Source organism: Rhinolophus sinicus, chromosome 18, assembly GCF_057876585.1.
Source record: "Rhinolophus sinicus isolate RSI-liver-muscle chromosome 18, RSI-T2T, whole genome shotgun sequence".
Classification (NCBI taxonomy): Eukaryota; Metazoa; Chordata; class Mammalia; order Chiroptera; family Rhinolophidae; genus Rhinolophus; species Rhinolophus sinicus.
Window position 1 is genome coordinate 97,272,180 of NC_142518.1, and position 25,844 is coordinate 97,298,023.

General features: G+C 37.6%; 1 protein-coding gene across 2 annotated transcripts in view; it reads left to right on the top strand.

Annotated features, from left to right (window-relative positions):
- Window positions 1-25,844, top strand: part of SLC9A6 (solute carrier family 9 member A6) — a 50,392-nt gene that overhangs the window by 4,014 nt on the left and 20,534 nt on the right. For both annotated transcript variants that reach the window (XM_019714667.3, XM_019714669.3), the window contains exons 2-11: window positions 5,564-5,763; window positions 7,144-7,221; window positions 7,503-7,579; window positions 8,068-8,180; window positions 10,441-10,546; window positions 17,061-17,202; window positions 18,764-18,869; window positions 19,161-19,249; window positions 22,298-22,411; window positions 25,409-25,520. In XM_019714667.3, the coding sequence (XP_019570226.2) occupies window positions 5,564-5,763; window positions 7,144-7,221; window positions 7,503-7,579; window positions 8,068-8,180; window positions 10,441-10,546; window positions 17,061-17,202; window positions 18,764-18,869; window positions 19,161-19,249; window positions 22,298-22,411; window positions 25,409-25,520 (1,137 nt within the window). The remainder of the gene's footprint in view (window positions 1-5,563; window positions 5,764-7,143; window positions 7,222-7,502; window positions 7,580-8,067; window positions 8,181-10,440; window positions 10,547-17,060; window positions 17,203-18,763; window positions 18,870-19,160; window positions 19,250-22,297; window positions 22,412-25,408; window positions 25,521-25,844) is intronic.

A 25,844-nucleotide genomic window follows, 5' to 3' on the forward strand; every position in this document is an offset into this window, starting at 1 on the left:
CTGAGTTCCAAACTTGTGCTTTTACTCCTTCACCATACTATATACTAAATGCCGTAACATAACACATGTAGGGAGATAATACTTAAAAGTTGCAGGGGTTTTGGACTGGATTGTGAGGGAGGGCTATGAGAGAATGGAGACCTAAACCACCGGAGAAGAAGTTAGTGCTGATGTAAGAGCAAAGAGATGATTAGGAAATTATAGAGTCAGTCTGGAAATAGAAAACCCAGATTTCAATCCTGTCTTTGTCACTTAATGCCCAATAATGTTGGGCAAGTCATTCATTCCCATGTTGTAGATGAGGAAATAATGACTGAGAAATTTATAATAGTATCTATTTCATAAGGTTATGATGATAAAATAACATATGCATAAACAATTGGGATGGAGATTGGTTCAAAGTCCCAGGTGAAAGGATTCCGTTTGGAAAACAGGTTGATCTTTCCTGAGGGGAGCTCAAGAGAAATGAGCTCATATTGAGATGGAGAGGCTTGGAATTGAGGCAGCTTGTATCAGATGGCCTCCAGCTTCTCAGAAATATAGTCAATGAGATTGAGGACTGGAGAAGAGCGTAAAGGTTGGAGGCGCTGTAGGAGACAAAGAGATGATTAAGTACGTGTAAAACTACCATGTTTCCCCGAAAATAAGACCTAGTTAGACCATCAGATCTAATGTGTCTTTTTTTTAAAAAGATTTTATTGGGGAAGGGGAACACGACTTTATTGGGGAACAGTGTGTACTTCCAGGACTTTTTTCCAAGTCAAGTTGTTATCCTTTCAGGCTTAGTTGTGGAGGGCGCAGCTCAGCTCCAGGTCCAGTCGCCATTACTAGTTGCAGAGGGTGCAGCCCACCATCCCTTGTGGGACTCAAGGAATCGAACTGGCAACCTTGTGGTTGAGAGCCCGTGCTCCAACCCACTGAGCCATCCGGGAGGCAGCTCAGCTCAAGGTGCCATGTTCAATGTTCTTAGTTGCAGGGGACAGAGCCCACCATCCCTTGCGGGACTCGAGGAATCGAACTGGCAACCTTGTGGTTGAGAGCCCACGGGCCCATGTGGGAATCGAGCCAGCAGCCTTCAGAGTTAGGAGCACGGAGCTCTAACCGCCTGAGGCACTGGGCCGGCCCCTAATGCGTCTTTTTAAAAATTAATATAAGACCCGGTCTTATTTTAATATAATATAAGACCCGGTCTGTAATATATAATTAACATAATATAATATTATAATATAAGACCGGGTCTTATATTAATTTTTGCTGCAAAAGATGCATTAGAGCTGATGGTCCGGCTAGGTCTTATTTTCGGGGAAACATGGCAACTTGATGTCAGCAAAAGCTTTGACTCTTTTGGCTATCTTGAAGTTGGATAAGCTTTTAAGACAGACTCTAACAGCATGATATACATACACAGATATATGTGCACACACATACAGAGGGTGCCAAAAAGAGGGTCCCCAAAAAATGTATATACATTTTAAGAAAGGCAAAAACTATATTAAAATTATGCTAATGGTAACCACTTTGAGCGCCTCTTGTAATTGCAGAAGTCAAACATGACTTGTATTCATCTTTTGTTATCGGTATATATTGAGTATTAAATTTTAATACAGTTTTTTTCATTTCTTAAAATGTGTATACATTTTTGGTCACCCTCTGTGTATACATAAATATAGTATATATGTGTATATATATATATATATATATATATATATATATATATATATATATATATGTATATTTCTCACATACTTTTCAATATGTAGAAATGTTATCAATTTTAACCACACTCAATACCCCCATGTTGTTCCTTCCATATTTTTGACTATCAGAGGCTTGTAGTGTGATAAGCTGGAAGTATGGGCTGAAATCCATTAGAAAACCAATTTCTACTAACTATAAAACTCATATACAGTGGTGTGGCCTTGGGTGACACTGAGTTCTTTGTCCCCAGGAGGCTTTCCAGCACAAGAGGGTCGGGAATATGTCGGCGGGGTGGGACCTCTCTGTTTTGTGAAAGAAAGCCCTTTATGGTTGTATTCTTTGTTACCCGTTAGTGGTCATTTTGAATTTCATGATATCAGTGTTTTTTGTGCCTCTGCCTGTGTAGGAGGCTAGAAGTTTCTGCCTTGTCCCCTTAACCAAATTCTCTTTTTGTGTACGTCTGTTCTTTACTGAGAATTGCTGTAATACCATGATTAGGATTTGACCTTTCACAGAACCCAAATTAATTTGATTGAAACAAATACCGATTTTTCAGATGCCTGATGCTGTAATAAAAGGATCTTGATTTTTTCCAACCTAAGTAATGATTCTCCTTTTGATGTTTTAACTGCCATGGTGTATGTCTCAAATTTGTCCAATTGCCGAGCCCTCCTCAGGGTACCCAGAAATGTTTCAGCATCAGTTTGGGGTACAGTAGAACCAGTGAGCACTGTTCCTTACACAGTTTGGCTTGGGGATGTGGGGAGAATTTTTGCTGCTGTTATTGATGTTTGTATTAGCTTAACTGTGATTTCTGCACATATATAAGGGGACAACTTTTACTGAGCCTCTTAATTAGGAGCTCTTATGGGGTAGTAGAGAAAACAGCTGTTACTACCCTTTTTCCCCGAAAATAAGACCTAGCTGGACAATCAGCTCTAATGTGTCTTTTGGAGCAAATATTAATATAAGACCCAGTATTATATTATACCCGGTCTTATAGTAAAATAAGATCGGGTCTTATATTAATTTTTGCTCCAAAAGACACATTAGAGCTGATTGTCTGGCTAGGTCTTACTTCAGGGGAAACACTGTACGTCATATAGGCACAATGACCAGATCTATAGCCTTTTCTCTTTCAAGTTATGTTTATCAAACACAATTGATACCCAGCTGTCACTTTTTAATTTTGTTTTGTTGTAGGTGAGATATTTTCAAAGTGTATCTTTCATTTATTTTAAATATGAACCTTTGTTAAAAGATTTTTAAAAGTTGATGTGATTGTGCTGTTCATCAGTTAATCATTGCTGCTCACTTTAAAAACATGTGTGATTATACGGTGACTAAAAGTCATCCCCACTCCCTTCCCGCTTCCTGACCAACTGCTGCTCTTAAACTCCTTGTCTCTGTTTCATCACTTCCCACACTGGTTTGGCTTCTGCCCCCACTGTTCCGCTGACACTGCTCTTACCGAAGTCACCTAGGACCTCCGTGTGGCCCACCCCAATGGACTTAATGTCTGTCTTCCTTGACATTAACTCTGCTGGAGTATTTGCTAGTGTTCACTTGTTCCTCTTTTCCTCTTATTCCTGTGGCATTTCCTTTGTAGACTCTTTCATCAGCTCCTCCTCCTCTACCAGCCCCTTCGTGTTGGCTGTTAAATGTTGGACTAAAACCCCAGTCCTATATCTGTCGTCCTCTTCCCATGTTATCTGCTCCCCAGGTAGTCTCATCTGCACCTGACTCAGCCACCTTCTGACTGCCTAGTGTGTGTCTCCAGCTGAGACACCCTCCCCCTTCCTTGAGCTCCAGATCCCACATACTCCACGGTGCATGTGTCATGGGTGCGTCCAACTCAGTGTGTCCCAAACTGAGCTGCAGATCTGTTCCCTGTCTCACTGAATGGTCCTGCTGTCCACCTGGTTGCTCAGGCCAGCTTACCTGCCTAGGTCCCAGGGCATTTTAGGCTCCTCTTAGTCTTTCATCTCCCTTCCTCCCAGTCTTCTTAGTTACTAAATCCTTCTAAAGGATAATACCTTCTAAAAATCTCTATCTCCCTGTGTCTACTCTCTTAAATTAGGCCCGAAACTCTTAGTGCCTGAATGACTGCAGTGGCCTTCTATCTGCCCTTTTCAAGCCTCTTCAGTCTAGATCTGTCTTTCTAAAGTAGAAATCTGATGTCAAGCCCCTGCTTATAACCCTTCTATGACTTCTTTTTGCTTTTGGGATAAAGTCTAACTCCCTTTCTCAACATGCAAGGTCTTTTATGATTTAGCTCCTGCCGACCTTTTGCACTTCTACTCTTGTCACTTTATACCCCAGCCATGCCAAACTCCGTGTAATTCCCTTAATGGGTTGTGTTCTCTCACTCTTCTTTTACTGGATATGTACTACTATTCCTCCTACCTGGAAAACCTTTTACTTTGTTACCTGCTTAGGTGACACCTCTGGAAAGACTTCCCTAATGTCCCACTCCCTTAGGCTTACTTAGGTACCTCTTTTCTGTTTTTAGAACACCTGTATACATATATATCATGTTATAATTGTTTATTTGATCTGAGAGCTACTTGAAAGAGGATACTTGTTTTCAACTCTGAACTCTAGGGGCCTACTTAGCGTAGTGCTCCATTCACATATATTAAAAGAATGGCTGGCTAGTTAGAGTGAAAGTAGACAGGAAGGTAAAATGTAACTAATGGGAGTATCTGTGCATCTTGGAGTTAAGGAGAAGTTCCAGAAGTTTGAGTTTAATTTGCAGTTGAGGTATAGCTATACAATGGAATATTATTTGACCAAAAAAAGGAATTAAGTTCTGATTCATGCTACAACGTGGATAAACCTTGAAAACATTATGCTGAGTGAAAGAAGTCAGACATAAAAGGTCACATATTGTAGGATTCTATTTATATGAAATGTTCAGAATAAGCAAAACTATATATAGAGAAAGTAGATTAGTGGTTGTCAGGGGCTGGGAGTTGAGGTGGGGGAAAGAGTGACTGCTAATAGATTTGGGGTTTCTTTTTGGAGCAATGAAAATTTTGGAATTAGATAGTAGTGATCAGTATGCAGCTATGTGAATATACTAAAAGCCACTGAATTATACAGTTTAAAAGGGTACACTTGGTGGTATGTGAATTATATCTCAATAAAGCTGTTAGTAAACAGTTTGGTCAATATGGGTTTATAGTACTTAGAACATTATACATATTTGAATATCATTATGAGGATCCAGGTAAAATTATGGCAAAGTACTGATATTATAGTTCCAGAATCAAGACTTCTATTCCATGTTTTGATTTTGAAGCATATATTTTAAATTAAAATCTGACCTTTTCAGCGTAGAAGAGCTCAATTCATCTACAAATATTGTTGACTTTCTAATTTGTTAAATGTGTATTATTTGGCCAGCCATGTGTTTTAGGAATAACTTGAGACATGTGTGTGTTTAACAGTCTTGTGAATTGATGAATGGAGGTGGTAAACACATTTCTAACATGATTACACTGTCAGGTTGGGACACATTGGAGCATGTTCTGTGTACAGATGATTTGAAGGTATTTTCTCATTTTGTTACCGTCCTAATCATTTATTCATATCTTGATCTAGAAATGCAATGATATGTGTTGTTACCCTAGGGAATATTTTTTCTCTCCTGTCTCACTAGATTATATGAATATTGGACTCTTAGATTTGTGAATTTAATAATCCTTTAAAATGTAACTGCATTCTGTATAAAAATTGATTCTGAACCACAGGGGGCTATCATAAGAGATTTTCTGTTACCAACCCAAAGGTATGTGTGGGGTACAAAAGAAGTAATTTCTGTCCAAAAGAAGAGCTAATATTGTTCTTTTATTATTCCTAGGTCTTTTGGTGGGCCTTGTGCTTCGATATGGCATCCATGTTCCAAGCGATGTAAATAATGTGACCCTGAGCTGTGAAGTGCAGTCAAGCCCGACTACCTTATTGGTCAATGTTAGTGGAAAATTTTATGAGTATACGCTGAAAGGAGAGATTAGTTCACATGAACTCAATAACGTTCAGGATAATGAAATGCTTAGAAAGGTAAGTTCTTAGTTAACGGAAGTCTTTGGATTTTTTTTTTTTTAATATATAACTAGCAGCAAAATGATTCAGGAGAAAAAGTAAATAACGAATTTTTAATGATACTTAAAAATAATTAGTCTTTTAAATGGAGTAAAACCTCACCAAATGTAATGTTAAGGAAATGGACATGTCTGTACATTTCGTTTTCTGACTGAGGCTAAGTACTATAACCCTTTTAGTTTCACTCTGTGATATTTGCAGTTGTAATAAATGGTGACCAGTATTGAGTTAAGCATAATTTATGAGTGTTTCTTTCAATTTGCAGCTGGTCCTTAGAGTTTTATAGTACTTCAGCACATTGAGTTTATTTGATAATACCTAAAATATTCTATTAATATTTCTTTGAATTCTTTCTTGCCTTGATGGTATTCTGTACCGAGGACAATTTAATCTTTCTTTGATTCATAATCTGGCACAGCTTCAGGGGCTCAGTCTGAGTACCAATTATTGTACCATGCTGTATGTAAAACTTTGTGTAGGAGGTTGGCTTGCAGTCTTACCAGCTCCCAGACATTGTTGGAGCTGCTTTCCCCTGTCTCCCTCGTAGTTTCTGTGCTGAAGGCTCTCAGGGTCTCTTTGTTTCCGCCCACCCTTGGCCATTTCCCTCCATTTCTGTCTTCTACATTGGCAGTGCTTGGCTTTTATAACTACTTGATTGTGTTCCTGGCCATCTTGAATGCTTTTTAAAATTTCATATGAACTTCAAGTTTACTTTGCAGCAAGAGTTCTTTCCACCTGTGGAAAATTCCAGTTCCTTAAAAGTTCTAGTAAATGAACTTTTAGCATGGGTATGTGTGTAGCTGCTTTGTGTTTATGTCAAATCCTACACTACTGCCTTACGAACAGAAAGAGGTGTCTGTATTATTCTAGGGAGTAAGTATTGAAAGAAATGGGCTGTCCGGACTAGAAATCTGAGTTGTGCAGAAACTTTTTACCATAATATTATATTATATACCTTTAGAGATGTTACGTGGGCAAGAAGAAGGACTGTGTCCTCTTGCCAACAATAATGTCGTATCCCACAATTTTATGTTACCAGTTTTGGGTCTCTTATTTAATGCAAAGATATGTTCATGCTGTCTCCTATTTTTAATATCATAGTATTTTAACACACTTTCTACAGATATGACTTAACTGGTTGTTCCAAATCTATCTCCTTGTTGTTTGGTTGAGAAGTAGAACAACAGCAAATCCTATATGAAACATTTTTCAGTTACCACTATAAGATTCTTACCTTTCACCAGTTTAACATTTCATCTTTTTTCCTTTTGATAACGTGATAATGTAATATGAGGTCTTCTAAGGGAATTCATCTAAAAGAATTCTTTATTTCAACAGGTTACTTTTGATCCGGAAGTATTTTTCAACATATTACTTCCTCCTATCATATTTTATGCAGGATATAGTCTAAAAAGAGTAAGTGCTTTTGTATTTCATATACTTTCAACAACCTGAAACCCCACGGGCTTTATCATCTTTGACACTTTTAGAAACAGGCAGTTCTTTCCAGGTTTCCCTTCCTTTTCCTCTCCTTATCCTTTTTAGATGCTGAAATTTATGCCTGTACAAAAATTCGCTCTTATTTCCTTTAATGAATAATGCATTTAATATTAGTTCAGCACAGTAGAATAGAAAACCTTTTCTTTTTCAAATAATTGGTAAGCATTCTAACACAGTGTAACCTTGTCTTTTGTCAGAGACATTTCTTTCGAAACCTTGGGTCTATTCTAGCATACGCTTTTCTTGGAACAGCAATTTCTTGTTTCGTAATTGGGTAAGTACTTGAAGTTTAAAACACTTTTTAGCCTTCAAATTATGGTTTTAAAATAATGCATATTTGATGTATGCAGTATTGTATTCCTGAATGTGTCAGTAAAATGCGTTCAACATAGAGAAGTCGTTTGAGTTTTCCTTAAGGCCAAGGTATTACCATATTTATAACTGAGATGAATTAAATTTGGGATTAGTCACAAAGTAGACACATCTTATTCTTACTGTATTCTTTTTTTTCCTTTCCTAGTCCCTTTTTTTTGAAGAAAAAAAAAAGTTTATTGGGGTGACACTGGTTAGTAAAGTTATATAGGTTACGGAGAACAATTTTGAAATATATCGTCTATATATCACATCTTGTGTTCACCACCCAGAGTCAGTTCTCCTTCCATCACCATATATTTGATCCCATTTACCCTCATTATTCTTACTATATTCTGACTTCTTTAACAGTTGATGTTTTTCTAAAGTAGAAATATATTTATTGAACAGGTCAATAATGTACGGCTGTGTGACACTGATGAAAGTGACAGGACAACTTGCAGGAGATTTTTACTTTACAGATTGCCTGCTGTTTGGTGCCATCGTATCAGCAACTGACCCAGGTATGTTTTACATGAGAGTGGGGTTTAAGTACTTAAGGAACAGTGTTTTGCCAGCAAAGCACATGTGGGTAACTCTTCATCTGATGTGTAGATTTCAGGACTGGGTACTTCCCATAGTACTGTACTTTCCAGTTATAGAGGAAAAAATGAAATTCATGGTTCCTTTTGGTTTAAGCACACATTATTTTGTCTTTATTTTGTCTTTAACTTTATTACATTTGCCTGTTACTGGTTCATAATTTGATGCTGTTTAGATACATGCTATAAGGTATTTTCTTCAGAATTCTAGATTGGTCTCTATTTCTAGGGATTGGGTATAGGAGATGAACTAGATTAGTTAAAATGAGTGATAACAATATACTTCCTTTCAGGTTTCAAGAAAACCAGTTCCCTAAAAATCTTCTGTTTGCATTCAGCTATCTGCATTTAAGAGTAAGAAAAGAAGTGTTTAAATGATTGTTAGAAGGCAGTTGTGCTACTGCAAGTGTGACTTGGGTCACTGGTGGGCTTTCATATACAAGAAAGGATTGTTTTTCTAAAATTTGCCTTATTAATATAAAATGATTTGGGTATTAACAAAGCTGGAGAGTAAATTTAATTGTACTGAGTTAGGTCGTAGTTTTCCAAATATAGTATTGGTGGGCTTACAGATACATTCACATTAGGCATTTAGAGAATATATAGGCTGAAGAGAAAGGGATAGGAGCACAGACTGCAGTTTTTGAACTAAGGATTCGCGTTTTCTTTAACTAGACTTTAGCACTTGGTAAAGGTTTATTCTGTTGTACCTTTTGACCTTGTAAGTTAATTACCTTCTCTAATTGCCATCCAGCACAATTAAAGGTAGGATCCTAAGGTTATCTCTCAATTTCTGGGTTAACTCTGATAGCAGAGGGCATTATAGGAAGTAGGAAAAGATGTTTTACACGCGATAAGAAATGCTTTGAAAAGACCAGAAGACATTTTAGAGAGGCATTTGTGTAGTTTAGCATTTTTCAAACTGAAAATCAGATTGCTTCCTTAAAACCATCAAGACTACCCCACTGTTTTTTCAGATGCTCCTATTAGCAATGTGAAGACAGGATGGCTTTTGCAAGGAGCCCGTGATCTCTCTTTTCTGAGTCCTCTCACTAGAAGCAAGCTCCTTGACTGAAAGCCTATGAGAAATCTTAAGTCAATAGGACTGGCTACATTGCTTCAACCTTTTGGTTTTGTTTTGGTAGAAGTATTGCCTGAATGGCTCAAGCAAAAATCTTTTGCTTAGATAAAGTTGGGAAGTTATATCTCTTCTGAATTATAAAGGCATTTGCCTGTATAAGAATTCTTTTATTTTGCGATTGTTCACTTGATAGAAGGGTGAGCTATAGGTTCTCTTCAAAATTCTGCGGCATTGCTCATGCCCTCTTTTTCTCCTTCTCTTGGTAAGCTTTGGTATCAGCATATTCCAGATGAAATGCTTTGCAGTAGAAACTATATCTTTTAAATGTAAGTTTCCTGTTTTCTGGTTGGCATTTGAAGAGGCTCTCCCATCTCCGGTTATAATAATCTATTGTGTCTGTTTGGGTTTATTTAGTGAGCTGTATGTGACTCAGCAATTAAGGTTATAATGCAACTTCAATCTCATCTGCTTTTCTAAGAATTCTCATATAATTGTTTCCTAAAAGAAGGGTTTTGTTTTTTTCTTAAGCTGTAATAGCTTGATAGTTGGCTTCTTCTTAAGTTAAATATAGCAGCTGTAATTTGGTCATAAATTTTATCCCAACCAAAAACCAAACTTGTGTTTTCATTTCCTACTGTCTTTGCTAAACCAGTGTGCTTGACATTTGCAAGTCAAATAGAAGTAAGTTATAAGGCTCCAAGGAAAAAATGAAGTTTGCAGCAGGAAATGCTTTTCATAATATTCTTCTTCAAAGATGAATGATCACCTGGTCTGTAATAAATTCTGAATACATTCTTTATGGAAAAGAAAGGTACAAGACAAGATTATTAGCATTCACATGAAGAATATAGGCCAACTCAGTATTCCAAGGTTATTTTCAGCTGTTTGTAGGAGAAAGGAGATATTACCTGTACACATTTAGGGAAAAGAAAAATACATAAAATTACTGAATCTTTCATATGGTAAGAGAATGTTTATTTATTAAGATTGAATTTTGAGACAAAGAAATGAATTTCTAAATAACTATTATAATCATCTGTGGAGTGGAATATGTTATATTTGTAATGTCTAAATATTCCTCTGCCTCTTTCTACTTGCTAGTGACTGTTCTTGCCATATTCCACGAGCTTCAAGTTGATGTTGAACTCTATGCACTTCTTTTTGGTGAAAGTGTCCTCAATGATGCTGTTGCCATAGTGCTGTCTTCGTAAGTGTTTGTTTTCTTACTATATTTTGTATGTTGAATGTTAGGGTACTAGGAACTGAAAGTCACTTATTGAATGAGGTGTATTAGGAACTCAAACATTCAAAAGAATGAGGCATTCTTTTACTCTTGAAGAATTGCACACTTACGAATAACATGGAAAGTGCAGGGAAGAAAAAAGAAGGGAAAAATGTACTCCTAACACAGAAAGACAATTACTGTAAACATTCTAAGACATTTCCTTATATTCTTTTTTCTATGCATAGTATTTTTAAGTGATTGTTATTGTAGCATATAATTTTATATTCTGTTCTATCATAACATGAACATTTTGAATTAAAGTAAATTTTTTTAGGTAATATATTCACATCGTTCAAAACTCAGTGCTATATAGAAAGGTAAATGTTGAAAAGTCAGATTCCTACTCCTGTCCTCATCCACTTCTGCCCTTACTCCTGGCCTGTCCCTCCAGCTCCTTAGAGGTAACCATTTTTGTTAGTTTCTTGTGTATCCTAGTATTTCTTTATTCAAATGAAAGCACACATATAAATGAATATCCTTATTTGCCACTTCTTATTTTAAAAGTAGCATGCTATATGTGTTCTATACCTAGCTTTCTCTCACATAACTGTATTCTGGAGATCTTTCCATATCAAAACAGAGAGTTTTCTCATTCTTTGTTTGCAGCTACATAGTGTTCTACGTACTAGTACACTATGAACTGAACTATACCTTATTTAATCAGTCTCTTATTGTTGGAAACAATCCAAATAATGCTGCAGTGAATACATTTGTAATTTTGTTAGACATTGCTAAATTGCCCCCCAAAGGGGTTATACCATTTTGCACTTGAAACCACTGAATTATGGGAGTACCTATTTCTTCACAGCTTTGCCAACAGAATATTTGTCAGACTTCTGTAGTTTTGCTAATTTGATGATTGAGAAATATCTTATTGTAGTTTAATTCATATTTCTGTTATTTAACATAATCATTTCAGAAACTTTTAATTTTTAGAAGTGTTAATACTTTTTAAAGACAATTGAAATGAGCAATATTTTAATCTAATTATAAAGATTACTATACAAGTTAATAGAAGGTGTTTGCAGGTGAAAGAAGGGATCTCAACCTCTGAGGGGCTCAATCCTGCTGACCAACTCCTACTAAGCAAATATCTAACTCTGTTGCCTTTACTCCATGCCAGAACTTTCTATGAGGATAAAAAGTAAAAAGCCCTTCACATTTTCTCTTTAGTTTTATTTCTCTCCTTAATTTCTATTTTATTAATTATAAAAGAGTAATCAGTCACTGACTCTGGTTTGCGTAGCTTGGGTGCCCCCATTGTCTTACTGCCAAGTGAAAAATTATACTTTCTGAGATGTAACACTAATCTCTTAAATGTTGTATATAAAGAGATGCAAAAGGTCAAATCCTTTTTGTGAATGTGATGTATGTAAATTCCATCCCCTCTGTCATATCTATTGCCTGACTTTTTTTGTAGCTATCTACAACTAATGTAAATTTGATTTAAGAAATCAAGCCTAAAGGCTAGAACTAATATTGATACTGAACACATGTGACTTCAATGACAGTAGGTACAAAGTAAAAGCTTTATATTACTTAAAGGGAGGAAGAAATGGATAGTGTAGTTGTAACTCAGGTATTATAAAAAAAAATGAAGCTACAAAGATTGTTGAAGCTTTCAGCACATAGGAACATGTAAGATCACCAGTGCTATCAGATGAAAAGAAAAAAGTACAGGCAGTTACTTTTATCATCAATTCCCCATCCTAAATAATTATTCTGCTACTTATTCATCTTACTAATAAGTGTTCCTTCCTCATTGCCCTAATGGATGAAGAGTCAGAAAAATCTCTGTTCTGGTTCTATCTTAAACTGATGTGCCCTGTGCCTTAATTTTTCCATTGGTAAAGTAACTTACTTTCTGTAACTTCAAAAACAGTTAAGTAGTATTAAAGGAAAAATAACTCACTGAAAAATTTTGAGTTTGGGGGTATACATATTAGTGCTAGTGAAGGATAAATGTGTTAGAAAGAGAATGCCCTTCCCAAAACACTTCTCACAAAACACCATGCTCGTCTGTCTATTGCAGCCTTTCTCAAACGGGGTTCTGTGAGAGAAAAAGCCTTATAGAAAATGATTCGAGTGATTCTTTTCTAATTCTCCTAAGGATGGTGCATAGCTAGTATTATTCTAGATTCACAAGAGATGAGTTAACTCATTACATAGTTTGGTGGAACTCTAGTGGAGATGAGAAGGACTGCGTCTAGAGATTATCATATCAGGGAAATTATTAACTGTGTGTCTTAATGGAGGTGAGCAAATGAGTTCCTGCCCAAACAGCGAAGGGAAACCAGTTGTGTTGCTGGCTGTAGGAGGTTACTAGCTGGAGTGCTCAGTGATATGTTTATCATCATCTTTCATTTGCCTTTTAAAGTACATTAGGTAGAGCTAGTCTACTTTGTGTTGAGTTCTGTTAGTTTGATGATTCTCTAATGTATATACTCTATAGAAGTAGCCTTGCACAAAGCGGGGAACCCCAAACAGAAGTACTTCTGTTTGGCAATGAACAGGTTAAGGCAGCCCGTCTTGAAATTTATGTTGGAAGTTGTTTTTGTTTGTTTCTTGACCTGTTAGAGTACCATTTCCCCGAAAATAAGACTTAGCCAGACAATCAGCTCTAATGCGTCTTTTGGAGCAAAAATTAATATAAGACCCGGTCTTATTTTACTATAATATAAGACTGGGTGTGATATGATATGATATGATATGATATGATATGATATGATATGATATGATATGATTGATATGATATGATATGATATGATATCATACCAGGTCTTATATTAAGTTTTGCTCCAAAAGACATACTAGAGCTGATTGTCCGGCTAGGTCTTATTTTCGGGGAAATACGGTAGCAGTACTTTTTTGTTAATGTTAATACTTTTAATATGGTGAGAGGGTGGAGTTAAACTGATTCCCTTATACATCACTGTAGGAGGTAGATCTATCTGTACTGATACAGTGTAGTATATATATCTAGTTAGAGATAAAGCCTAAGCTTCACAGTATTCTGCTGAATGGATATATCATAATTAGCCTGGAGACCTAATTTCATACTAGTTTATAATATGTTTTTAGGGTCATTTACATTTTGTAAAAGAGGAAGTACAGTGAATAAACAAATATGACAGACCGTTTAAGTTTACTAGTTACCAGAGATATACATGTTAAAATATGTGGCCATTTTTACCGATTCTGTTAATAAGACAATTTTGTTAATGAAAGTAGTTACTGCTGGTAATGGTCTAGTGCAGTCCTTCTTAACTAGGGGCAATTTTGTCCCCCTGAGGGGAGATTTGGCAATGTCTTGGAACATTTTGGTTGTCATGAATGGGAGGAGATTGCTACTGGCATCTAGTGGGTAGAGGCCAGGGGAGCTGCTAAATATCCTTCAATACACAGGACAGCACCTACCATCCAACAAGTAAATTAGCTGGCCCCAAATACCAATGCCAGGATTGAGAAACCCTGGTATCATAAAACAAGATCACTTGTATGTTGGTGTTAACATTGAAATTGGTATTATGTACTATTCTATATTTTATTTTTTGTCATTATTTATGATAATGCAATTAATACATGTTTGTAACAAAATTCAAAGTATTTGGCTTAGAAAGTAGGAAATTCTTGAAATTTCAGCTCTTAGAAATAACCACTAGTAAGGTTTTCATCTAGACTTTTTCCTTTAGGATAGTAACATATATGTAAATATTAACAATTTTTAAGCTAAAAGGGAAGAGTACTATGCATACTGTCCTGTAACTTGCTTTTTTTACTTGGACATTGTACTATATTAATACCTATATTATCCCATTATAAGGATGCACTACAAACTTATATCTCCAGTGCCTTGTTGATTCATGTTTGGTGTTTTGTAATATTATTGTGAATAGCACTGCAGTGAACATACTTATATGTAAATCTCTGAATCCTTGAGATTATTTCTGCACATTTTTTAGAACTAGAATTTCTAAGTCAATGGATGTGATCACTAAAAAATTGAGAGATATAATCATATTTCTCTCCAAAACTGTAATACAGATCTATTTGAAAGCATTTGTGTAACATGTAAAAAGAGCCATAGGTATAGTAATACCCTATTTCTAGGAATGTAGCACAAAGAAATAGTCCAAAATTTGTAAAAAGCACAAATACAGAGGGTGCCAAAAAAGTGTATACAAATTTTAAGAAAGTAAAAACGATTAAATTTGTAATACTCAATATATACCAATAACAAAAGATGAATACAAGTCACGTTTGACTTCTGCAATTACAAGAGGTGCTCAAAGGGGTTACCATCAGCATCCAGACACTTCTGATTATAGTGAACTACTGCTTGAGCAATGTTGACCAAAGTGTCCACTTGTCTACATTTTCTGACACCCCCAGTATGTTCTTTCACACTGTTATTAATAGGAGCAAAAAAAAAAAAAAAAAAAGCAGCTTTTAAATGTGTAACAGTGGAGAAATGGTTAAATACATTGTTATGTCCATTTTTGAAGTCTGAAACACCATGGATAGAGAGACTATAATAATTCTTATGCCATAGTTGAAGCGGAATTCAAAAGCATATGTTTACTATGATTACAACTAAACATGAAAAAGAGGGGAAAGAAACACGGAAGGAAACTAAGATCTGTCAGAGTAGTGGAATGCTGGGGTGATCCCCCCCAAATTGCACATTGTATTACTTTCAGAATTTTTAAAAAAGTGGTCATAAAAAATGTTGCTGCCTCAAGATAAAATGTTGATTGATGTGGAAAAGATGAGTTAAGATTTCAATCCAGAGGCTAGTGTTTGACTAAAAAAGAAAACAAATCTCGCATTTGTTCTCAGCCCACATGCTTTTCATGTGTTCTCATGGATTTTAGTGATTAAAGCATAAAATAATGAATAGTGTGAATCTTGAATTTACATGAACTAATCTAGGGAAAGCAGTGTCAGGAGGCATGGTGTTAGATATTTTGTTCCAGGCAGCATTTTGAAGACTATTGCTAGGGAGAAAGAAGGTTGTCATAGCAATGTCCTTTCTTTTCTCCAGCCAGCTGCTATATTTTCATGTTATAATGTGGTCAGATCTCATTTATGGTGGTGGGACCCTTTATGTGTAGGTAAGAAAACCTGACATTAAAGGTCATTTTGTATTTATTAAAACAATATCAAATCTACTGGTCCCAAAACAACCTGGTTATTTTGAACATTTAAACGCAAAAGTTTAAAAATTTTCAATGCAGATCAAATGTCAGGAATTTCTGGATGCTATTACCAGAAGTTAATGTTAGTGCTATATTTTAATAAAATAGGTAAAATTAGAAAATTTTAGTTTGGTCTTAGTTGGTTTTTTTTAACTTGGAAGTATGAAAAGAACTTAGTGTACATGGTATAGCAAGCCCATTTTATAGCTTTGAATCAGAGAAACATTGCAGTAACCACAGGGAGACTTCATTATATTAAAAAAAAATGTGTGTTTTCTCTCCTTCTTTTCTTTGACATGACTTGTGTGATGTCTTTGAGTCTGGACTTTTTATGAAAACACTGGTACCTCAATTAACTGAAATGAGAACTGATTTAGTAATCACTCCGGTAGGCACTCTTGCCGGAGACCTGCTGGCAACAGTGATTTTCTCAGCTATTTCTATTTCCTGGGGTGACTACCTTAAAAGAAGCCTTTTAGACCAGGTTTGAACTGTGAGTTCAGGATGGAGAGTGTCTCCTGTAATTGCCTGTCTTGGCCTATTACAGAGTGACTTTCTTTCAGAAGCTTCAGATGGAGGATCCATTTGAGTATGCTAACAGTACTGTTCGGTGGATTCTAATTCCTTGGAAGGTCTTTCAAGCCCTTTTTCCTGTCAAAGTCCATTTCAGTGAGTGAATAGATATTAGGCATGGGGCCCATTCTGGTGTTCTAAAAATTGAAAGGGTACTTCAGTCATCTTTTTTTCCCATAGGAAAAAAAAACAAGATGTGACTGGGTTGAGTGTTGAACAATATTCTTTATATTCTTATGCCTGTGCTGGAATCAAGTGGACTTTTTCATTAGCTTGTTCACATGTGTTAGGGCTTTTAGGCACTCAGTACTAGTAAATCTTAAACAGTCACAAAAGAATAGCGCTGCACAGTATCTTGAGGCTGGAGAAAGAGGCTCAGTACAACTTTCATATAAAGGACCTTCCAATGTTCTACCTCCTGAAATTGTCATTTAAGTAAAAGCTGAATATTCTTGCTAGCTGGATCCACTACAGAGTGTTTTGGTAACCTTTTGTGCTTACTTTGGCAATTTGAATCCAAAGTTTCGCTGTTTTACCACCCTCTGGTTTCACCTTTTAAGCTATACACTAGATAATGTTTTTATTTATTCATTTTCTTATTTTCAAATCATGTTTTTAAAGTAGAAGTTGCTTCTAGAAGTGAAAGCATATTCTCTGTTTTGCAGCTCCATAGTGGCGTACCAGCCAGCAGGAGACAATAGCCACACCTTTGATGTCACAGCCATGTTCAAGTCCATTGGCATTTTCCTTGGGATCTTCAGTGGATCTTTTGCAATGGGTGCTGCTACTGGAGTGGTGACAGCTTTAATATCCTTCTATTATACTTATCTTTTCTTGTTAACCTAACAAAGTAATTGAATGCTGTGTTCCATGATATCTCTGAGTTCCATAATTGGCATTGTATTATAATTATTAACCTTATAGCCAAGTACTTGGTTTGAAAACATTAGGCAATCATCTTGACCAAGAAATAAAATAATTTAATTGTTTTGCATAGGGCTCCATGCCCTCAAACTTTCACTGCAAAAGTCTAATTAGACACAGGGACCCTTTGAGGTGAATTTTAAGGTTTTAGACTAAATTGATATAAAGGTAGAAATATTCCAAAGAGCCTCTGTGTATTCCGTGCCACTGTTCAGCCTGGCAGTCTTTTGCTCTTTGTTTAAAAGGACAAATAGAAAACATGACCATGTCGCCAACTGAACAAGATAGGGTTCCTGGGTTAGGGAAGATGGGAATTCATCTCAGCTCTCACCGATTTTTAACCTTCTGTTCCAGAGTCCTAAGCACTGCCACTAGTTTGCTATTTGAAATATTGGGTAATTCATTCTTGTATTCATTCAAAAAACATTTCTTGATTGCCTGCTACATGTCAGATGCTATGTTCTGGATATCAAAGATAAACGAGACAAACATGGTCTCTACCTTCTTGGAGCTTCTAGTATAGAAGCATTGACATTTCACCTCGTGGGACCTTGGTGTATGAAAGTGGAGGGCAGGGACAGCAGGGAAGATAAGTGGAACTGGATGATCTCTGAAGAACTTCCAGCTCTAAAACTTCTAGGATACTTTCATATAAAACAAATACTTTTTTCAAGGATCTATAAGTTTGCTATACTTCACCTTTGTGCTGGAAGAGATTTGTCTAATGACTTTTTGCAGATGAACTGAGGCACAAAGCGGCAGTATCAAGAATTCTGAAGGAGGAGCCAGGACAGTATTTCTTCCTGATGGCAAGTTCCTTGAGTGTAGGAAGTATATCTTATTAATCTTTTTGTTGAAGGACACAGTTGTTGAAGTGAATGTAAAATTCAGCCCGAGATTTGTCACAGCTTGACACAGGGCCTTCCACTGTCAACTAAAAAATACTTTTTGGACTATTGTAAGTGTGTGACGTGCCTTAGTTTCTTCATTATGGAGTGCTCCACATCACAAAGCTATTAGTGGATCAAATAAAAGTGAAATCTCATCTAAATGAAATTGTAATAAATGTAAATTGCTATAATTATGGAAGCTGTCTTGCTTTGGGTCACACATTTATAGTCCGAGTTGGCATGTTGTGTGTCTCATCGTTGCTCCTATCTCTACCCATCCTTTCCTGCATGGTTTCTGGCAAGGCTTGTGATATCCATAAAACAATTGGATTGACTAAGCTGTAAGACTTCCTTCTAGTAGGTATGGCTGCTCACTCCTCAGTAAAATGCTCATTTGAAGAGCTTCTTCACTCTGATGCCATTATTCTGTGACTTTTGTGTTAGAGGCTGGAGAACCCTTCTTTTGCTTTCATGGTTGGCTTGCTTTGCCTATTATTTTTTTCTAGTCAGACTTCTGTATTATGAGATCTTGTTACCAACCTTGACAGTCTTACGTGACAAAGTTCACCAAGTTACGGGAGTTCCAGTTGTTGGAGACAGGCTTGTTCTTCTTGATGTCCTGGAGTACCTTCCTCTTGGCCGAAGCATGGGGTTTCACAGGTAGGTTACTTCCTCCTTTTGATTGTAAACCCTTATACCGACTTTGCCAGTGATTTTTTTCTGCAAGTGGACCAACTCCTCAAGTACTTGAACACACTTGTTGGGGTTAGGATTTATGCTGTCACTTTAGAATGTAAAAAAGATTTTCAACGGAAGTGGTTCCTCTCAACAAAGTAAGTCACAACTGAAAATGTCAACACTGAGTAAATAATCCACTTCTGTAAAAGAAGAGCCTCAGTAGAAAATTCGGCAACTTTCTTTATGTGAACTTCGAACTCGTTGTCTTTATAGGTGTGGTTGCAGTGTTGTTCTGTGGCATCACACAGGCCCATTATACATATAATAATTTGTCCACGGAGTCTCAGCATAGAACTAAACAGGTAAGAGAAATGTTCTAGTTTGTGAATAAACTTTTCCTCCCTGCAGCAAAACAGAAGTCCTTTAATACTGAAAAAATAATTCTTGATCTGTTCAAAATGATGTCTACTCGTTTCATCTCCTCTTCTTTTGACTCCAGAAGTAAATGGGATTGGCAGGTTGAAGGGTGACAGCTTTTCGGGTAGACATAGGTCAGCAGAATAGCCAGGGGTTATTGTTACTATTGTGGCTCCAGTTAGCTTCCTTTCCTGTTTTGCTAATCTAATGGCTTTTAAGAGGAATGTTTTAGAAGCTCACTCAGGTCTGACTAGAACTGTTGCTGTGTGACATAGGTAGGATTAACTTCTGATCTGACTAGATCTGCTGCTGGGTGATAACAGAGAAGATGAACTTCCTTCAGTCTTCTTCAGGCACTTCGAAGCTGCTGTGTTTCCAGAAATGTCAAAACATCAGTGGTTGGGCTTCATATGGTACTGAATGCTCAGCCGTGCAGGGTACCTGAAGGGAATTATAAAGGAAATAGGCATAGCATTTTCTAGTCTTATGAGGTTTATGGGACAAAGACATGACAAATATGTAATGTCTGCAATAGAAACAGGTGCATACTTGATTATGCTTACATCTAGAGTTAGAAGCTTTAAGTTTTGCCACATGATTACAACACAGTGACATTAGCATGGAAAGGACTCATGATAAAGCAGGAGCAAAGGTGCTTTTTCTCCCCCCCCCCTTCTTTCACCTTCCCCCACCACTCTGGTTCAAGCCGTTGTTTCTCAGTCTAGTTGTGTAGGACACAGCTCCCTGGCCCCTGCTGGTGTTATGAGCCTTGCACTCCCCCCGGCTGAGACAGTCGGTCACCAGTCGTCGGTCAGCCGCTCACAGCAGCTCTCACTGGCTGCCCGCTGCTCACAGCAGCCCAGCTCCAGGGAGAGCCATTGTTCACATTGTAGCTGTAGAGGGCGCAGCTCACTGGCCCATGTGGGAATCGAAGCGGCAACCTCGGCGTTAGGAGCGCGGCACTCCAACCACCTGAGCCACTGGGCTGGCCCACTTTTTCTTTTTTCTGTAGCCACAAATTTAGTGCATAACTTGTGTTTTTTCTCAATACCTCAAAAGAGATTAGGCTCCTCCCCTCAAGCATATACATTGAGATTACAAATCCCTTCTACAAATTAATTCAGTACAATAAGTATAGAGAAGAAAATCAGCTGGTGGGGGTAGGTTCACATTTTTCTAGGCAGTGGGATGGGGAATTAAAAAAACTAGGCATATTTAGTCTCATTGATATGAAGTTTGTGTACATTAAAAAAACACTAATAGAACTTTTAGTTGTGTGTTTCAGATTATATGTCATATAAGAGGTCAGAGAAGGGGGAAATGGTTTGAAGCTTGAGAAGCTGGAAAGTTATTGTAGAGGAATTGGTGAGCCTAGAAAGCTGGGAAGGATTCAGAAAAGCCTAGGGGAAACAATACTGGTACCAGCAGGAATAAAAAGGCAGCTAACGTTCTCGAATGGAAGGCAGTGAAGTGCAGAGCAGGGGTTGGCAAACATCAGCCAGGCCTCCCTGTGAGGTCTACGAGCTAAGGATGGTTTTCACATTTCTAAGTGGTTGGAAACAAAAGAAGAAGAATATTTTGTGAGATGTGAAAGTTATATGAAATTGTGATATTAGTGTCCATCAGTAGTTTTATTGGCACACAGCCACGCCTGTTTTGTAATGTATAGGCTGTGGCTGCTTTTGTGTTACAGCTGCAGAACTGAGTGGTTGTGACAGGGACCGTGTGGCCTGCAAAGCCTCAAATATGTACTGTCTGGCCCTTCACAAGGAAAGTTTCCCGATCCCTCGTGTGGATTAAAGCAGGGACTCAGGAGTCACTGTTTTGTTCCAGATCCTGGTTCCACTATTGGCTGGCTGTGTGACCAGGGGCAAGTTACGTAACTTCTCTGTGCTTTAGTTTTGTCATCTTGAAAATGAGGATGATAATAGTACCTACCTCACAGAGTTGCTGTGAGATTAAAACGAGATAATGCACGTCAACTTCGTAGCATAGTGTTGGGCTCATAGTAAAAACTGGATAAAGTTTAGCTATTATCATTAAACAAATAAGTAAGTAATAATAGCATATTAAGTCATTTAAAGTAAATTAAATGTACACTTATTTTTTATTCCCAGTTTTCAGTAATAAGGCAACGCTGGTTTATAAAGATTAACTAACTAACTTGCCCAAAGCCACACAGCAAGTGCAGAAGACATTTTGACTCCTGACCCTGTTTTGTGGGGCAGAGGGCTCGTGCTAAAGAGCAGTGGTAGATAACTCTGGTGGATAGAGGGATGTCGGGTCACGGGGTCCTTGAATTCATTCATTCATCAAGTCTCATATCTCTGCCCTGTTACTAACACTTGATGAGGCAGTGATGTGAATGGGTGGGGGGTGAGCAGGCAGCTGGACAGGGGACAGCACAAGACAATAATGCACAAGCCCTTACTCCCTAAATGAGGGCTAAGATTTCACGGAAAAAGTGAAATCACACAGCGATGGGGCAATATGAGAGTTGTCATGAAGCACTCTGTGCCAGGACAAAAGAATTTGAACTGGATCTTACAGCTCGTGAAGAGGGAAGTGCCTTGAAACTGCCATATTTAGAGCTATTCATTGGATGGGGTGTAGAAGATGGGTGGCAGGCATACCAGTTAGGGTCCTTTTGTAGCACGATGGGTGGGAAGTGAAAGGGAGACGAAGGCAGTGGCAGGGACAACAAGGAACGTTCCAAAAGAAAAACTGACAGGTTTTGGAGGAGGAGGAAAAGAATGACTGGATATGGGGAGGGGAGAAGGAAAGCTGATTGGGGAAAGTGAGAGGCAACATTTCTGGCTTTTTCTGTGGGACTGGACGTGACATCTCTACATTTGTTCCCCTCTGAATCATATATTTTGGGGGATGTATATGAACTTTACATATTTGAAGTGTGTTTCATTATCTTAGTAATACTCATATTTTCAAATTATGTAACTTATTTACTGGACTAACCTTTTAAAATTTCGTTCCAGTTGTTTGAGCTTCTAAATTTCTTGGCAGAGAATTTCATCTTCTCCTACATGGGACTGACACTGTTCACCTTTCAGAACCATGTCTTTAATCCAACATTTATAGTAGGAGCATTCGTATCCTTTATTATGTGTTCAATTTTGAAAACTTTTTTGAAAATTGAGATTCAGGTGTGTTTTCCTCTGAGTATAACAAGTAAGGATTTTAACTGTTTTTTCCTACTCTGTTTTATTTATTCTATTTTCATTTTTGTTTATTGCACAAATCATACCGACAGATTGAAATGACAGAAAAAAAATCTCCTACCATTGTGCCAACCCCAAAAGATAAAACTGTTTGTCCTCTCTTACTAAACGGAAGAAAGAGTAGCAGTGCGGTCTATGCCACAGGGCTGTAGTTGAAAGATGATAAAAGGCGGAAGGAGGCTGCCTCTCTCTCTCTCTCTCTCTCTCTCTCTCTCTCTCTCTCTCTCTCGTTGAGTCTTCAAAACCCGGTTGAAAGGGAGAGGCTGAGTACATGAAAGAGAGCAATCAATACTGCCAGCATCATGAGAAGGCAAGAGGAGATGAAATCCAGAGCATGCGAGGAGGGATTGGCCTTCAGTGGGAGGAGGCACCGCTCCACCATGGTTCCAGGGCAGGACAGGTTATGTAGAGATGAAGGTACATTTGCGAGATGGTATTCCTTTCTGTAACCTCTATTTTAATCTGCAAAGTAGGAGGTGAGGTTATCTGCTGAAAGTGACATAGGAGCAGGTGGCCTATCAGTTATCTGTTATGTAGCAAATTGCCCTAAAATTTAGCAGCTTAAAAACAATCATCATGTGTTATCTCACACAGTTTCTGAGAGTCTGGAATCCAATGGCAGCTTAGCTGGGCTGTTCTGGCTCAAGGATCTCTCATGAGGTTGCAGTCATGCTCTGGGCTGGGACTGCACTCTGCAGACTTGACTGGGGCTGCAGGATCCACCCAAAGCTCACTCACACAGCTGTTGGCTAGAGGCTTCAGCTCTGCCACGTGGACCTCTCCACTGGGGCAGCTCACAACACAACTTCCCCCAAAGGGAGTGAGCTGAGAGAGCCTCAAGATGGAAGCCAATGTGCCTTTTATAACCTAATCTTGGGAGTGATATACCATCATCCCTTCTGCTGTATTCTGTCTGTCACGCAGACAGACCCCGGTACAGTATAAGCAGAGACTAAATAAGGCTATGAGTGCTTGCAGGCAGGGGTCACTGGAGACCATCTTGGAGGCAGGTTTCCACAGGTGACAGGAGTTTTAAGGAGAAGGTTTGGAAATAGTTGTAGAGAGTGGGAGAGTGAGTTGATCAAAGACATGCAGTGGGATTGCTGAGCAGTATTAGGGACCCATTTGAGTCTGAGGAATAGCTGTTAAAAGTAGAATCAGTCTGCCCTGCTGGATGACTTTGTTCTGGAGTACTTAGCTGTAAGCGTGGAGAAAACTGTGTAGGTGTGGGGTTTTGTCAACTGGGTACAAAGAAAGCACAGAGAGGGGCGAGTGAATGTTAGGTATTGGAGAGTACTGAGATGTGGCTAAGAAGGGAAGTGAAGCAGGGAGAGGACTAACTGAGGGAAAAGTAGTGGGGTCTTTGGACTGGAGGTCCCAGTGACGTGGAATAATTTTGTGAGTGGGATAGAAAACGAAACGTGAAAAAGGAGAGATTGTGGTTAGAAAGAAGGATGTTTGAATTCGTGCTTTTCAAAAGAAGTATTTTTGAAAACCACCTAAGAATGCATATTCTGCCAAAGAGAATAGCAGAAATATTTTTTAAATTAAAACTCTAAGTAGGATCTCTGTTAGAAAGTGAGTTATTACTGAAATGCCATTCTGCAGAGTCTTAGTCTTCTGGGAATGAACTTCAGGCAAAAAAGATAAAGCCCTGTTAATAAAAGAACCTTAGCTGGAAGACTCCCATGAGATCAGTAACTTCATATACCTTGCTAGTGTTTGAGAAATTGTTGAGCAGTCAAGTGGCTTGACCCACTATACTTAACCGGGAATGAGGCTAAATATTCTCCCTAGGTTTCTGAGTCCGTTAGGACTTGAAGTTCCTTAATACAAAAATCCTACCATGAAAATTTATCCTGACCAGGGAGACTTGTTCTCTTGGTGACTATATTAGCTAGGATATGTGTTTAGTTTAATGTGACAAAGACCCAAATTAACCAAGGTTTAATCAAGATAGAAGTTCATCAAAGAGCATACAATGCTTATGTGCAGTTCCTTTTGCTTTACTCTTACAGATGCTACCCATTTCCAGAGGTACAGCTCTGTTTCCACTTTGTTTTGTTTTTAATCTTAGACTTTCCTTTATATTCCTTTCATAAAATGGGGTGGAGGCTATATTGTAACCCCTGAAATAAACATAGTAATTGTAAAATAGGAGTGTCTATAGACAGCAAAGTGGAGGAAAAGACACTAGCATTGGTTTCTAGTTAAAACTATTCTGAATTCCCATTAAGTCTTCCCTTTGAAGCAGGGTGGAAGTTACAGACTCAGAGGAACACATTGGGACTAGCAGAAATTTCAGTGATAAGAGGTGTTTGAGCTGCCTTTTCTTACTTTTTTAAAAATAATGTTTTATTTTTTAATTACAGTTGACATACAATATTGTATTAGTTTCAGGTATACATGAGCTGTTCTTTTCTGTGTTCTGAGGAAGCAAAGGCAAGTTTCCTCCTACCAACATGGACAATTAAAATGAATTAGCTTATTATATTAATAATCTTAAGATTACAACAAAGAAGCTCTGCTTTTAAACATATTTCCTTTCATCTCAGAGTTTTCTGTATGTTAGATCTGCACTGTCCAAATTGGTAGCAGCTAACCACTTGTGATTATTTAAATTTAAATTAATTTGAATGAAATAAAATTAAACTTTCAGTTCCTTGGTCACACTAGCCACATTTCAGGTACACAACATGTTGGATAGTACGGAAAGTTCCATTGGACTGCTCTGTGTCAGACAGTGGGATCAAAAGATTGTGTGTTAGAAACGGAGCTTCCTAAGGTAGTCTTTCACAATCTTGAATGTAGACTCTAAATAATATTAATAGTGAAAAGAAATTATCCTTAACCTATTAATAATTTTAGATTGCTATTTTTTTGGGAAGAGCTGCCAATATTTACCCCTTGTCCCTCTTACTTAACTTGGGTAGAAGAAGTAAGATTGGATCAAATTTTCAACACATGATGATGTTTGCTGGTAAGTTATCCCTTTCCTTCTTTGCTCACTCCAAGAAACCACTCACAATACATATGCCAGCTTGCTTTTAAATGGAAATGATATGCTGGTAACATAAGACTCCCTTAAACATTGAAATTGCAACTGCCAGTAGAAAACTTTTTTAGAGTGACCCATTCCTTTCTATGGGAACTTTTTCATGTGCTGGTTCCAAATTCCCAGTTCAGAAATATGTCACACATAAGTGGAGAAGATAAAGATTAATGTATTTTCACACAAAAACCTGTATGTGAATGTTTATGGCAGTTCTATTCACAATTGTGAAAATCTGGAAGCAGCCCAATT